The 13,567-nt window shown below is 33.7% G+C and overlaps 1 protein-coding gene across 2 annotated transcripts; it reads left to right on the forward strand.

The window, feature by feature from the left end:
* The first annotated feature begins 3,903 nt into the window (after positions 1-3,903).
* Positions 3,904-7,984, forward strand: LOC131157892 (small ribosomal subunit protein uS17). 2 transcript variants are annotated; one of them, XM_058112340.1, is made up of 6 exons: positions 3,904-4,064; positions 4,194-4,234; positions 4,351-4,451; positions 6,631-6,775; positions 7,469-7,558; positions 7,683-7,984. In XM_058112340.1, the coding sequence occupies exons 1-6, from the start codon at positions 4,053-4,055 to the stop codon at positions 7,774-7,776; spliced, it is 483 nt and encodes a 160-aa protein (XP_057968323.1). In that variant the 5' UTR covers positions 3,904-4,052; the 3' UTR covers positions 7,777-7,984. The 2 variants fall into 2 exon arrangements, with proteins under 2 accessions (XP_057968323.1, XP_057968322.1); XM_058112339.1 differs by having other exon boundaries at positions 3,905-4,064; positions 7,469-7,984.
* Positions 7,985-13,567: the final 5,583 nt, after the last annotated feature.

Genomic DNA, 13,567 nt, shown 5'->3' on the forward strand with positions numbered 1-13,567 from the left:
GAACTATTTTATTGAAATGTTCCAGGTTTGTGAAAGGTCGAACCAGTTGTGTACTGTAGGCTATGATTTGTTGAAATGAGTTATAGGGACATGAGTTCCCAAAATGTTCCAAGTTTTGTGAAAATGTCGAGTCAGAATAAGGCCGAACATTGATGATAGTCGAAGCGTGCCGACTTATCCTCGAAGGCTTAGATATGGAAACGGGTCGGTATAATACCGTAGGCGGAAGGTGTGAAATATCAATTTCTATACCGGTTGATCACCAGATATTGTACCGGCAACCCATGGGAGCCTGGGGCTACGGCATACGTCAGGGATGCCGTGTAATGCGGACCGGCTTAAGGCCGAAGAGTGTGACGACACTGGATATGGATCATGTGTTTGTAAGATATACTAGGACTATATTGTGATTATACTATAACTGCATTGAGAAAATACTGGAATTGTGTTATGTTTTATGTCAAAGTAACACTCATATGCCACACACTGATATAACCTGATTCGTCCTTATAGAGAGGTGTCTCACCCCGATTATACAAATGTGTTTCAGGTCCCTCGAGTAGCCGAAACTAGCGTCCTAGTGTTGAGAGCGTGGTTGTCGGTTTAGCTGCGTTTAGTACTAGCGTAAGAACTGGTTTATGGCCGGGTTGTCGTGCTAGGTTTTGTAGACACCCGGGACTTTGTTTTGTATTATGGGACCTAAATGTTGGGTTTGTATAGACTTTGGTATGGTATGAAATGTTGTAATTGTTTGACTATTTTCCGTTGCGTAAACTGTGTTGGTAAATGTGATTAGGGTGTACAGGATCCCTACGGGGTTGGACCCTTACATTGTGCAATATCATGTGTGTTTTGTATGATACAGGGGCAGGTTAGGTAACTACATCACACCCTAGGGCCCATTGCCGAGTTCGGGGCGTGACATTGGGGGCTTCATTCCCAATGAGTACAAAAAATTTCCTGGCTGGAGGGCCGTGGTCAGGGCTGCCAACGCCACTCCCATGTCCAGGTTGTGAATCTCTGGGATTGCAGTGAGGAAGTGGTGCATGAACTTCTTTAATGTCTCTCATTCTCCTTGAACCAAGCTCATCAGATGAGCCGAAGTTTTGACAATTCTCTGGCTGCTGATGAAATGGCCGGTAAACTGCTGATCTCAGAGAAGGAGCCGATCGTTCCAGGCCGTAGGGTTCAGTACCAATCTTTGGCACTAACTTTAAGGGTGGTTACAAATGCTTAGCACATGATGACATCAGGTGTGCCTTGCAATTGCATCAACACCTTGAAGGTGTCCAGATGATTGATATGGTCAGTCAAACCCTCATACCTTTCGAAAGTCAGCATTTTGAACTTGTTGGGGAGTGGGACCTCCATCACTTCTTTGGTGAATGGTGGCTCCGAAGATTTTAAAGAGGTTTCCACATAGGAGGGGTTGGTTCGCCCCTCTTTTATCATCTTCTCTATTTGATCTATTTTTTTGATCCTCTCCTCTAACTCATTCGATCTTTGCTTGTTTACTCCTACAGTGTTCGCGTCTTCCACCTTCTTAGTGAGGTTAGTTTTTTCCTCACTCTCCTTCGGGTTCTCTACTTCCTTAGGTGAACCGGGGCTGACCTATTGTTGGTAGGGGATATGTTCTTCTTTACTCTTTTGCTGCAAGAGTAGGTTGAACATATCCTCCATCTTTTTTTGGGAGGTATCCATTCTCCTTTAGAAAGCCAGGAATTCCTCCTTGGTGACCCCCGAATGATCTCCAGGCATGGAATGAATGGATTGGGGTGATTCTTTACCAGCGGCAAGGCTGGAGCTTGAGTTGTGGGTTGTTGTCATATTCGAGAATTGGAGGTCAGAAGCAAGATGAGCACCTCTCAGAAGCGATTCCCACAAACGACGCCAACTGTTGCGGGATAAAAATGGCGGTGACCTGTGACGTTGCTCTCCGACTTCCGATGACCTGAAAAATGGTCAAAGAAAAAAAGGTTTTGAGGACCCGGGGTGTACTTCAGGGGATCACTCCGATGCCTAAGTAAAGGAACACTTCAAAGATGTTGAATACAACAGTAAAGTGAGTTAAGAGTGAGTTACCTTGGCCTCTCGCCCAAGTCCCTATTTATAGTGGCAGAAGTTGACCTGAGGGTGTATGACAATTTATTGACGAGTTATGGCGCATGCGTGAATCGCTCTAGCCATTAAAAAACTGACAATAGCTGTTTGTGGCCCGAGCGTGGATTGCTCTGGTTTATATGGGGTTTACCCCTTCAGGGCAACTGTTCTTGAGCGATGGTGACCTTGATTGTAGCTGTGTCTTAATGCTGTAAGTTGACTATTTGACACTGATGCATTTAGTGTATATCAGGTTTGCTGAAATGAAATGTGTTGAAAGTGGAATATAACGAAAAACTATGTGGTGAACATGAAAATGTAAAGATTAATTTTATTACATTTTATTTATATAATTCCTACTAAATAGTTGGTTAGAATGGTAAGTTTGTCATTTTGTTATTTTTATTTTTTAAATTTAATTATTTATGTTAGTTGATTAGTTGAAATCTTGGATTGATGTAGAAAAATGGATTTCTTTTTGGAAAATTAAGAGATGGTCATTGTAGAAAGTGATTTTACAAAATTAACATAATGAAATTTAAGGCTAAGTTGATGGTATTGTTAGTTTTTTATTTTTTAAAAATTATTTTATATTGAAAGAGTAGCCTAATGTTGTGTTTGGTAAAAAGGTAAAAGAAAAGTAAGGAAAAAGGAAAACGAAAGGAACTAGAAGTGGGCATTCTCAAGCCAAAATTAGAGAGAACTAACTTAAACAAAAAAAGGAAGTGATTGATGAAGCTCTCCTTTCTTGTATAATTTTTTTTCTTAAAATATATTAAGCTAGTGTTTGGGAGTTAAAAATTTAGATTTTGAATTTGAATAAAATATAATAAAAAATATATTAAATTTTATTTTAATTTGTATGAATCTAAATCATAGATTGAAAATTCATATTTTCAAACATATCGTAGTACTCTTCTTTATATATTTTTCAATAACTAAGCATAAGAGTTAAAAATATAGTTTGATTTAAATATCAAAAATTTGTATTTGCTTTAAATCACATAGAACATTTTTTAAAATTATTTTTTAACTCTTTTAAAACATTACATCTTCACATGAAAAATGTGCATGCAACCAGTCATAAAATACTTTATTGTTTTGATAAAAGTCTTTGCTTTTAGACATGAGTTCATCTCGATTCTTATGATTTTTTCAAATACGGTCGATTTTAGGATATAATGTTTCAAACAAAGTTTAGTTTGAAATTTGCATTTCGCTTATGTCATATAATACTGTATAGTAATGTAATTATTATAATTATATATATTAATATAAATTTTATTATATCTTATATACTATGAGGTTAATTTAGTAAAATGCTTTGATTTATTTATTTATTTTCAGAAATTGTGTTTAGGCTTGGTTGGTTTGTCAAACCAAGTCTATCATAATTATTATATTTGATTTTTATTTTTATTTAATATTTTTGTTACAAAAAAAATAAGAAAGAAGATCTATTCATGTCTAATAACCAAAAATTAAATATTCTCATTAATTTGGTAAAATAAAATATATTTTTAAAAATAATTTTGAACACAATTTTAATAAATTTTCATGCATAAAAATAAGATCTATGTGGTCAATTTCAATATATAATTTTATTTGAACGCAAAAATTTCACATTTTGAATTCGGATTAAAGTGTATTAGGATAAATTCTAATATAATTTTATATTATAAGTTATTTAAATTGAATATAAATTCAAATCTAAGATTTAAAATAAATTTGTTACCTTTGTAAAAAAAAAAAAAAAACTCTTGCAAATATGATTGACCCGACCCGTTTCTCTTTGCCCGCGCGGGCTGGATCATTCAGACTGCTGCTTTAAAAGCACCGAAAGCGTTCGCCCCTTCCTGAACTAGCGTTAGAACTAGGATTAGGGTTCGTTTTGTTCTTCCGCTCCTGAACTGCCTCCCGTCTTCCTTGACTCTTTCTGAGAGCTCTTAACCATGGCGGAACAGGTAGGATCTGCACACGGATTCTTCTCTTTGCTTCTCTGTGCTTATTTCTGTTTTATTTAAGTTGATTCTGATGTTTTAGCTGTTATCTCAAACTGTTTTCTCATATTGTGGTTTGTGTTTCTTTTTTAGACTGAGAAGGCATTTCTGAAGCAGCCCAAGGTGTTCTTATGGTAAAATAAACCAAAAAAAGAAATGATTTTCATCTGTTTCATTTTGTTTATGCTGTCTTATTTTATGCTTGATTTGCCTTTTCCTGCGAGCTAATGTGGGGTTAAAATCTTTACAGCTCGAAGAAATCTGGGAAGGGGAAGCGTCCTGGAAAAGGTGGCAATCGCTTCTGGAAGAGCGTTGGCTTGGGATTCAAGACACCCAAAGAAGCCATTGAAGGTGCCATTTAAGTACATATATGCAGTTTGCTTGAACTTTTAGTTGGATCAGTTTGCTTGAACTTTTGATTGCCATATGCTAGCAATCTGTTTGGTGCAGTTGCATTTTATCGTAAGGTTCAGCTTCCTACTAGAATATTTAATGGTAACTTCATTTGTTAGCGAAAAAAGCTTGGGATTCAAGACACCCAGAGAAGCCATTGAAGGTTCCATTTATGTACATATATGCATATTGGTCGATGCTTATTCTTTTAGTCGGAATTGCCATATGTTAGCAATCTGTGTGCTTGCATTTGCATTTTATCATAAGGGTCAGCTTTCAACTAGAATATTGAATGTTGAAGTCATTTGTTAGGCGGAAAACTAAATCTCTGAAGGGGGACTGGGCATGTTAAAAGTATTTTATGATATGAAAGGATGTGAAATGAGCTTTTGTTTTCTTGTGAATTTTATCCCTTTATGGCCCTTGATTATTGTGAGGCAGTGGCCTTGTCATTACTTTATAGTGAAAATGATCCAAGATGAGCAAAATCATAGTAGCTGCAGTGGGTCACAACTGTCCTGCGCTACCATTAGAACGCTAAAAGTAGTTTTCATATTTTTCTTATTTTCCCTTATTTCTACCTAGTATAATACCGATTAGTTATTTGAAGAGGAGGGGGAGAAGATAATGACAATGTTACACAATTTTCTTGTTATTTATTTTGCAATCTTTATAAGTGGTATAATAAGTTTTGCGATCATGATTATATTTTAGATTGCATAATATGACTGCAAGTTAATGACAAATTTGGTATATCTTCATTAAAATGTTAGCACTTTAGCTGATAAAATAATGCAATTTATATAATTTTTTATGTTTATTTTCTGCCTAGTAGATTAATAGTGTAAATTATTACATGTCTAATCTATTCTATTTTATTAATTTACTTACCACATAATTGTCATAATCTGCGATTTACTTATAAATTTTCTTATTTGATTAATAAAGAATTTGTTTTGTTTTATGGCCATAAAGTAATGAAAACATACAAGCATCCAATGTGTAGAATTTTTAAAAGCAATAGGAATATGTATTATACTAAACGGACTCTCGGTAGGTTGAACTGAAGGACAAAAAGTACATGAACATTTTTACCAGGAAGGCTATGGTTTAAATCAGGAAGATTTCCTGGTATAGTGATATTGAAGCGGGTATTTGGGTGGATAATTTTGACCCAATCTGGAACCTATTATAGAATAGGATCAAGGGATTGTTGAGTCCTATCTAATTGTGTTCAGTTTATTTATCGTAGGCTTCTGTGTATTTGGGGGTTTCTTTGCAATATATGTGTGCTTTAGAGGTTGTTTTGTAATTGCTTATATCTTTGGGAGTGAATGTGTAATTTCTTATAAATTGCGTCAAAGCTATGTGAAAGTTTTTGTGAATAGGAAAATTGAAGTGAACATGTGTTGCTCCCCCCCTCCCCCCCACAAAAAAAAAAAAAAAATTGAATAGGAAAATTGAAGTGAACTTGTTCTTCATTTCTTCTTCCTTATTTTTCTTCTTCTTCTGCTTCTTCTTCTTCTCCACATCTCCTATGTGTCTCTCCCAATTTATCCCCTGGCAGTACCCTTACTGCTGTCTGTTCATCTCCCTTGTTGCTGCTACTGCATCATATAGGCAAGGTTGTATATGTCTTAAAAATATTCTGAGCTGTTGGACCTGCTTCTATTACACTAACATTTCTACCCTTGCATTCTACCATACCTCTTATTGTTGCACTGTGCTATTCACTACTATTATTTAAAACTTTGGATGGTGATTATGATGAGGTTCTCATTAGCCTTATAACTTTGATTTTTATAATGTTGTAATACTGTCCGTTGTAATTTTGCTTTATTGCTGGGACTCAAATATGAAAGATTTTTTGCACTCCTAGTTAAGTTAATCAGGTAGTATTCAGATTAATGAATCATAGATAGGTTGAGTCCTGTTGATTATAAGGCACTTCCAGGAGTCCTTGTTTGAGTCTAATATCATTTTCTTGACCCAAGGTTTCTTTTTGTTGAAATAGCTTATATGCACTTTTCTTTTACTTCTATGGCTGTAAAGGAATTCTTGAATCTTTAGAATCTTTTTGTTCTCAGAAAGCAAACAATTTGGTAATTTGAGACCTTTCTTTTTTGCTTGGTAACAGGAGCATACATTGATAAGAAATGTCCTTTCACTGGTAATGTTTCAATCAGGGGTCGTATCATTGCTGGCACTTGCCATAGCGCCAAGATGATGAGGACCATTATTGTTCGTAGAAACTATCTTCACTATGTCAAGAAATATCAAAGGCACGTTCTGTTTTGTTTATGATGGGATATGTTTGTTTTTTGGTGCTAAATACACTTTTATTTTCTTGTAGTTTAGGTTATTTTCAATTTGCCTCCCTGGTTTTTTGCCAGTGTGATTATTTGTATTTGTATTTCAATTTATCCCTTGCAAAAAAGAAAAAGAAAATCACTAAACCTTCTTGAACTTTGGGCTAGAGCAAAATTCTATTAATTTTTTTTTGTCCTATTAAGGGGTGGAAACATGTTGGTCAAGTATGTTTTTAGTTTTTGCAAAGGGATGTGGAACTTTTTAATTTCATTTAATTTTGATATTTTGTGATATTTTTTTTGATAAAAAAGTGAGTTTTGGTTATTAGTTTACTTCGTGGATGTAGTCATAGCCATCATGAACTTCTGTTAGTATTGGAGTCTGAAGTGGATGTAGTGTTTCTGTGTACAAGTGTGGGAGCAATGATGCAAGTGGTAGACTTATATAGTTAGTTTGAGTAGGAAACTTGGGAGATGTGTAATCCATGCTTTCTTCATCAATTTGGATGGATGACATTTTGACTTTATTCCAAACCACCGGACTTACAATGAAACTTACAAAATTTTGGTGAGGCAAATTGAAAAGATCAGAAACCACAGGGATAATTGCAACGAACTGTTTCTCAAGGAGAGGATGACACTTTTTTCCCTCTTTTATGATTATAGATATGAGAAGAGACACTCAAATATTCCAGCACACATCTCACCTTGTTTCCGTGTGAAGGAAGGAGATCATGTTATTATTGGCCAGTGCAGGTTCAATCTTTTACTCAAAAGGCCTTTCCTTTTTATCCTTTCTGTCCATATGAAGTGCTGGATCGGCAGATGGTTATCTATTCTAATCGTTCATATATTGTTTGTGAATTATCATTTCTTGCAGGCCATTGTCAAAGACCGTCAGGTTCAATGTTTTGAAAGTTGTTCCCGCTGGATCTTCAGGCGGAGGTGGGAAGAAGGCTTTTGTAGCCATGTGAAGTTTGTCTTTTAGTTCCATGATGAGATAAGTGTTGGCTTAGGTTTAACTATTTTGTGAGAGATCTTTGCAGCTTTGAATGGATTCATGATTTGATATTCTTATAGACTTTCTTATGTCTTTCTTTGTTAATTATATCATGAAGTTTTGGAAATTTTGTGAACACAGATTCTGAAAGGGATGGCAATGTTTAATAGTTGTGTTATTTATTGCTTTATGTTGATTTTTTTTTTGATAAAAATGACTCCTGTGTTGGGAAATATATCTCTAAAATTCTAATGTGGTCTCTGGATTCTGGATGAACCTGCTTGATATGTGGAATGAGAGTTTCTTATGTGATATTTTGACAAAATGATGTTTTGTTTTAGTTGGTTCCTTTTGCTTGGGCACCTTGAGAAGTATGACACATTTTTGGGGAAGACATATACTACCAATTTGGAGCCTTAATTCCAAAAAAATAGTCTTGTGTCTGCATGTCTATTGCCTTTCCTCAAATGCACACAAATGTATTTATTGAAACTCAAGCATTCTCTCTACCCATTTAAATTTTGAACACATGTTTTATCATCTTCTCATTTGTTTCATAACATCTGTAGGGTGGATTAACTGTTACTCTATAGTTGTTTCCCAGGTTTTTAAAGAGTAATTTTCTTAAAAATTGAATCCCTGGTGTCTTCCTCTAATCATGGGATAAGCGTTTTCCTTTTTTAATAAAAAAATTCTGGCGACATTTGCTCTCTCACTTTCTATTGTCATCGTTGGTGTATGATCAGTTCTAGGTCCGTGGGTTTGCTTTGAGGGCAAGCGGAGTTTCTCTGCCAGACCAGCCTATTTATGATACCTAATTTTACATTAGATAGGGATGATCCCTATAGCAGGCTTCTTTAAATCATTGTTAAAGGTGGTCTCCATAAGTTGGAAGGTGAGCATGTTTGTCATATAACCATATGTTTTTCATTGTCCTCCTATCAATGCACTGACCATCTGAACAACCCCTTGGGAGGCAACTTTGGAGCTCATGGGACGCTCGTCCGTGTGTTGGAACCCATCTCTCAGGACTCTGCAAGAAACTGCCTGTTCTCCATGAATGAGAAGTCTAGCCATTGGTGCAACTGTGTGGTATTAGACAACCAAGCTTCTTGGTCGAACAACCAGTTAGTTCTCGAACCACTTTGTCAGTAGTTGGTGCTTGGTGAAAACAAAACCTGAAGTTGTCGAATCAGGAGAGGAGACGGTTAAGGTGTTGATGGTGATGGTTAAGGAGTAGAAGTGCATCAACCCAAATGGGATGTGGGAGAGCTGATGGTTAAGGTGTAAAAGTGCATCAACCCAAACAGGATGCGGTCGAATAAGATACGAGGATTCTATGAGCGAAGTTCTGAATTTGTGGGGAAAAAACTCTTCAAATTCAAATTTAGAATTCAAAATCTATGCTTTCAAACACATTATTAAGGTATCACAATTTAAATTTCTTGACTATGGGTGAGAGATTTTGTAATTACACTTTCAGCCAAAAATAAGAAACCTTCTATATCGATAAAAAACAAAAAGAAAGGAAGGCCAGCAAAATAATTTTCTTTTTGTTAAAGAGGAAAACTAAGTTTCTATGACTGGAAGAAAGTTAGCTTTTGAAAGAAATGCTTGTGTTTCCTCTTTAAGTATCAATCAAGGAACTTGGTGTCCTTTACAATCTTATTGTTCATTCCAGTCTTAATTTATGCAAAGTTTTGAAGCACAAATCACTTGAACAACTACCTAAATATGCATTTTTATGATAGGAAATATGTGCAAATGGTTCGTATTAAGAAAGGAAATTAGATTAGGAAAGAAAGCATGTTGCACCAAAAACAAAATTCCTCATTATATGCACACACCATAAAGGAAATGAGTTGTGCTGGTTATTATTATTATTATTATTATTATTATTATGCTTAAATTTAAGGTTCTAAATATTTTAATACACTTTGACTTGAGGAAATGATTAGCTTAGTGTAAAATATATTATAAATAGATCTAAATATTCTCCCAACATTTTAGATTTCATACATCTCTTTGATAAAAGATCGGATAGAATCCAATATTTCTTGAATTTTTTAAATATGACATTCCCCTTTCTGAGTTTTTGAAAACTATCAAAACATTTTCTGAAATTCAAGTTTATTGATAAATGAACCTTTCGTTGGTTGATCGTTAGTCAAACATTATGTTTAAGAAAATGAATTTTACCCTTAATTAAATGACAAATTTACCATTTTTATTTAATTGTGAAAAGATAACTTAAGAAAATGCATTAGTTTAATAAATTAAATTGAAAAAATTATTATTTAAATAGAATATGTTTTGAAAATTAAGTACCATCTTTTAAAAAATAAAATATAGTTTAAAAATTGATTTTGATAAGCCAATTGGTTGAATTGTAACTTATTTTTGGATCTAGTTGAATCTTAAATTTAAAAACATAACAATTTGAACAATATAAAAAAAATATTATTGAACTGCAAAGGTTAACTAATTAATATAAATTTGAGTTTTCTTTATCCATTTAATATTCATATTTTATACATAAAAGAACTAAAATTCAACTTTAGAATTTTAATTTATGATGTATGAATTTTGAATTTTTAGTTTATTATTTTACTTGAATTTAAAAAATATTGAACTATGTTTTTTATTTGTCTTATGATGTGTTTGGTCATTTATTTCTTATGAAAATTGCATATAACAATTATTTTTTAATATTATAATTATTAGATATTTTTAAAAATTAAAATAATAATAGAATTATTTTATCATGTTGATGTCAATTGATTGATCCAAAGCGATTGAACTAATTAGATCTTACAATTCAAAAAATTGATTAGGTCTATGATTCATTTGTTCAATTTTCAAGACATTATATTGGCTAATTTTTCTCAATTTAATTTACCAAAATTGATGTCAATAAAATATAATTTATTAAGGGTAAAATTTATCTTCTACATATATTTAACGATTGACTAACAGTACTATCAGAAGGTTTATTTTGTCAACAAATTTAAATCTTAGGAGGTTTTCTTGTAGTTCTCAAAAATTCAGGAGATGAAGTGTTATTATCAAAAAACACGGGATGTATTATTGAATTTTACCCTAAAATATTTTGTAGATAAAAAAAGAAGACATCGATTAATTTATAAATTTAAGAAATAATTGATAAACTCGATTGAAGCTTATTTCGAAGTAAATAAATGAACAAAGCCACTAAGCTAATTAAATTAATTGATAATTAATAAATATAATTTAAGAAAAATATGTTTTAAAGTAAAAATTTTAAAATCACATATTTAACTCAATTAATATCGAGTTTGTTTGTGGGCCTAATATCGAGGTAGTCCACGAGTTTAATATCGAGTTAGCTTACACGTTAGTAACGAATGACTAAACAAATTAGTAAACAACCTGATAAACTAGCAAACTCGCAAACCTAACAAGCTGAGCATGAATCAGCTCGACCTCTACTGGTTTAATTGACGAGCTCGAAATTTAAGCACGACCTCGGCTCATTTAACTTAACAAATGAGTTTGAACAAGACATTATGTAGACGAACACCAAATAACTCATGAGCGGCTCAACTCATATCCAGTTCTATACATTTTGTTTCTCTTTTCTTGAAATTAACCATTAAAAGTTAAAATTTTGTTTTGAAAATATTTTTAAAATGCCAAACAAAACTTAAAATTTTACCTTAATTTATAACCTTTTCTTTTAAAAAGGAGTACACTTTGACTTAACCAGTATAAAGTATTGGTGGTGTAGGCCAATTATTTGAAGCATGAGACCAAGAATGTTTGGCACTGGTTCTCTGGTCGGAGGAATAAGATGTCATTGGTGATGGTACATTAGTGGTGGGGGCTGCTTGAATTTCCATCTCCCACTCATTGAATCACTCTCTTCCTACCTTTGTGCTTTCTACTTTTTTGCTGATGCATCCTATCCTATCCTATCTTATTCTCCCTATGATTTCTCTTTTTTGACTCTTGATGTGATCATTCCAATATTAGAATTACCAAACATGCAATATTTGACTACATTAATTATTCCAAGGTTACTATTGATTGTTTTTTTTTTTTTTTTTTTGACGTCCTCGGCTCATCCAGCTACATGATATATAATCATTGGTGATGTCACGAGGTACTCAGACTAATCTCTCACCCAGTCTAGCCCCACAGCCAATGCAGGAGGTAAATTCAGGTTTTTACTCAGCGAGACAGGAGTTGAATCCGGGCTTATATCAGATTGATTGAGATGATTTATCTCTCTCATTTAATACATTTTTTTTTGACCCATTCTTGAGATTCAAATGAAAAAAAACAAAAAATCTGTAAGTTCATATGCCCGTATTTAATAATTTAACATAAAAAGAGAAAAACAAATTTCTGAATGTAGAAAATGTCAAATGGCCAAGTTTGGTTCATCTGAAAAAAATTTTGGGATCTAATATTTGCATATAATGTAATAACATATGATGTATATATTATTGGAATTATGTATGTGAGTGTACTACAAATTGAGTAAAGTAATTTCTCACATATTGATTGTGAGAGAAGTTCTTGTCCTATGTGCCATAAAAAAAGAAAGAAAGACAGTCCAGTGTACAAAATTCTCATATATATATTGGATCAGGAAAAGGGACGGACCACAATGGATTTATAGCTCGCAGCCTTATCTTGCGTATTTTTTTGGGTATCAAATAAAAATTAGTGTCTTATAGAGGTAGGCTAGAGAATGGGCCTTTAGCCATCCTAAACAAACATGCACATGTGATTGATGAGCATGGTACATTAGTGTTATACAAATTGAGTAAAGTAATTTCTCACATATTGATTGTGAGAATTCTTGTCCTATGCATGATAAAAAAAAAAAAGGCAACCTAGTACACAAAACTCTCATTTGTATTGGATTAGGGGAAGGAAGAGAGCATAATGGATTTATAGCACAGAACCTTACCTTGCATTTTTTTGTGTATCAGATAAAAATTAGTGTCTTATAGAGGTAGACTAGGGAATGGGTCTTCAGCCATCCTAAACACACATGCACGCGTAGGTAGTCAATTTTATTTTTTTTGAGCAAATAGTTTAACCCTACTACGGGAGACATGGATTTTGTGTCTTATATTTAGATTTGAACGAATTTAGATAAAGTATAGTACAAAATTATATTAATTTTTTTCTGAATCTATGCTAAAATTATTTTGCAAATTTAATTTTTAATTTTTTTTATATGAAATCTTCAAATTAAGTTGTGGCGGCCAACGCACAAAGAGCTCCTTGCACCACTTTGCAAGACACAACCATTTACTCTCTTCTCTCCTCTCTTCTTGCAACAACAATATTCTTCTTTTTCTGCTATTTTTTCTCAAAATTATATCGAGTTAGTACTGTTCTTATACTACTGGTTTAGTATGCGACTTACTAGAGTATAGGCTATTGAATTATGGAAGGCAGATGTCGAGCACGTACTACATTGAATAACGATAAATTCAATTTTAGAACAACAAACTGCTGTTGTAACAACCTAGGATTCTTACACAGGGCCTCGTCGATGAACACAGGGAATTCGTCGATGAGCGCATAAGGGGACCTCGTCGACGAAGCCATGCCTCGTCGACGAGAAGATACCGAGAAGGGTTTTTGGGACAGTAAGAAATTCATCGACGAGGGAGGAAGTTCGTCGACAAAATTATTGAAGGACTCGTCGACGAGGTGACGTGTCTCGTCGACGAATCCAATCCTATAAATAGCTGAAATTCGGATTT

The sequence above is a fragment of the Malania oleifera genome, chromosome 6, assembly GCF_029873635.1.
Source record: "Malania oleifera isolate guangnan ecotype guangnan chromosome 6, ASM2987363v1, whole genome shotgun sequence".
Lineage (NCBI taxonomy): Eukaryota > Viridiplantae > Streptophyta > Magnoliopsida > Santalales > Ximeniaceae > Malania > Malania oleifera.

Coding starts and splice junctions, on each gene's coding strand:
- LOC131157892 (XM_058112339.1), top strand. Junction 4,235..4,350: donor CAGCCCAAGGTGTTCTTATG/GTAAAATAAACC, acceptor AAATCTTTACAG/CTCGAAGAAATCTGGGAAGG. Junction 6,776..7,468: donor TATGTCAAGAAATATCAAAG/GCACGTTCTGTT, acceptor TTATGATTATAG/ATATGAGAAGAGACACTCAA.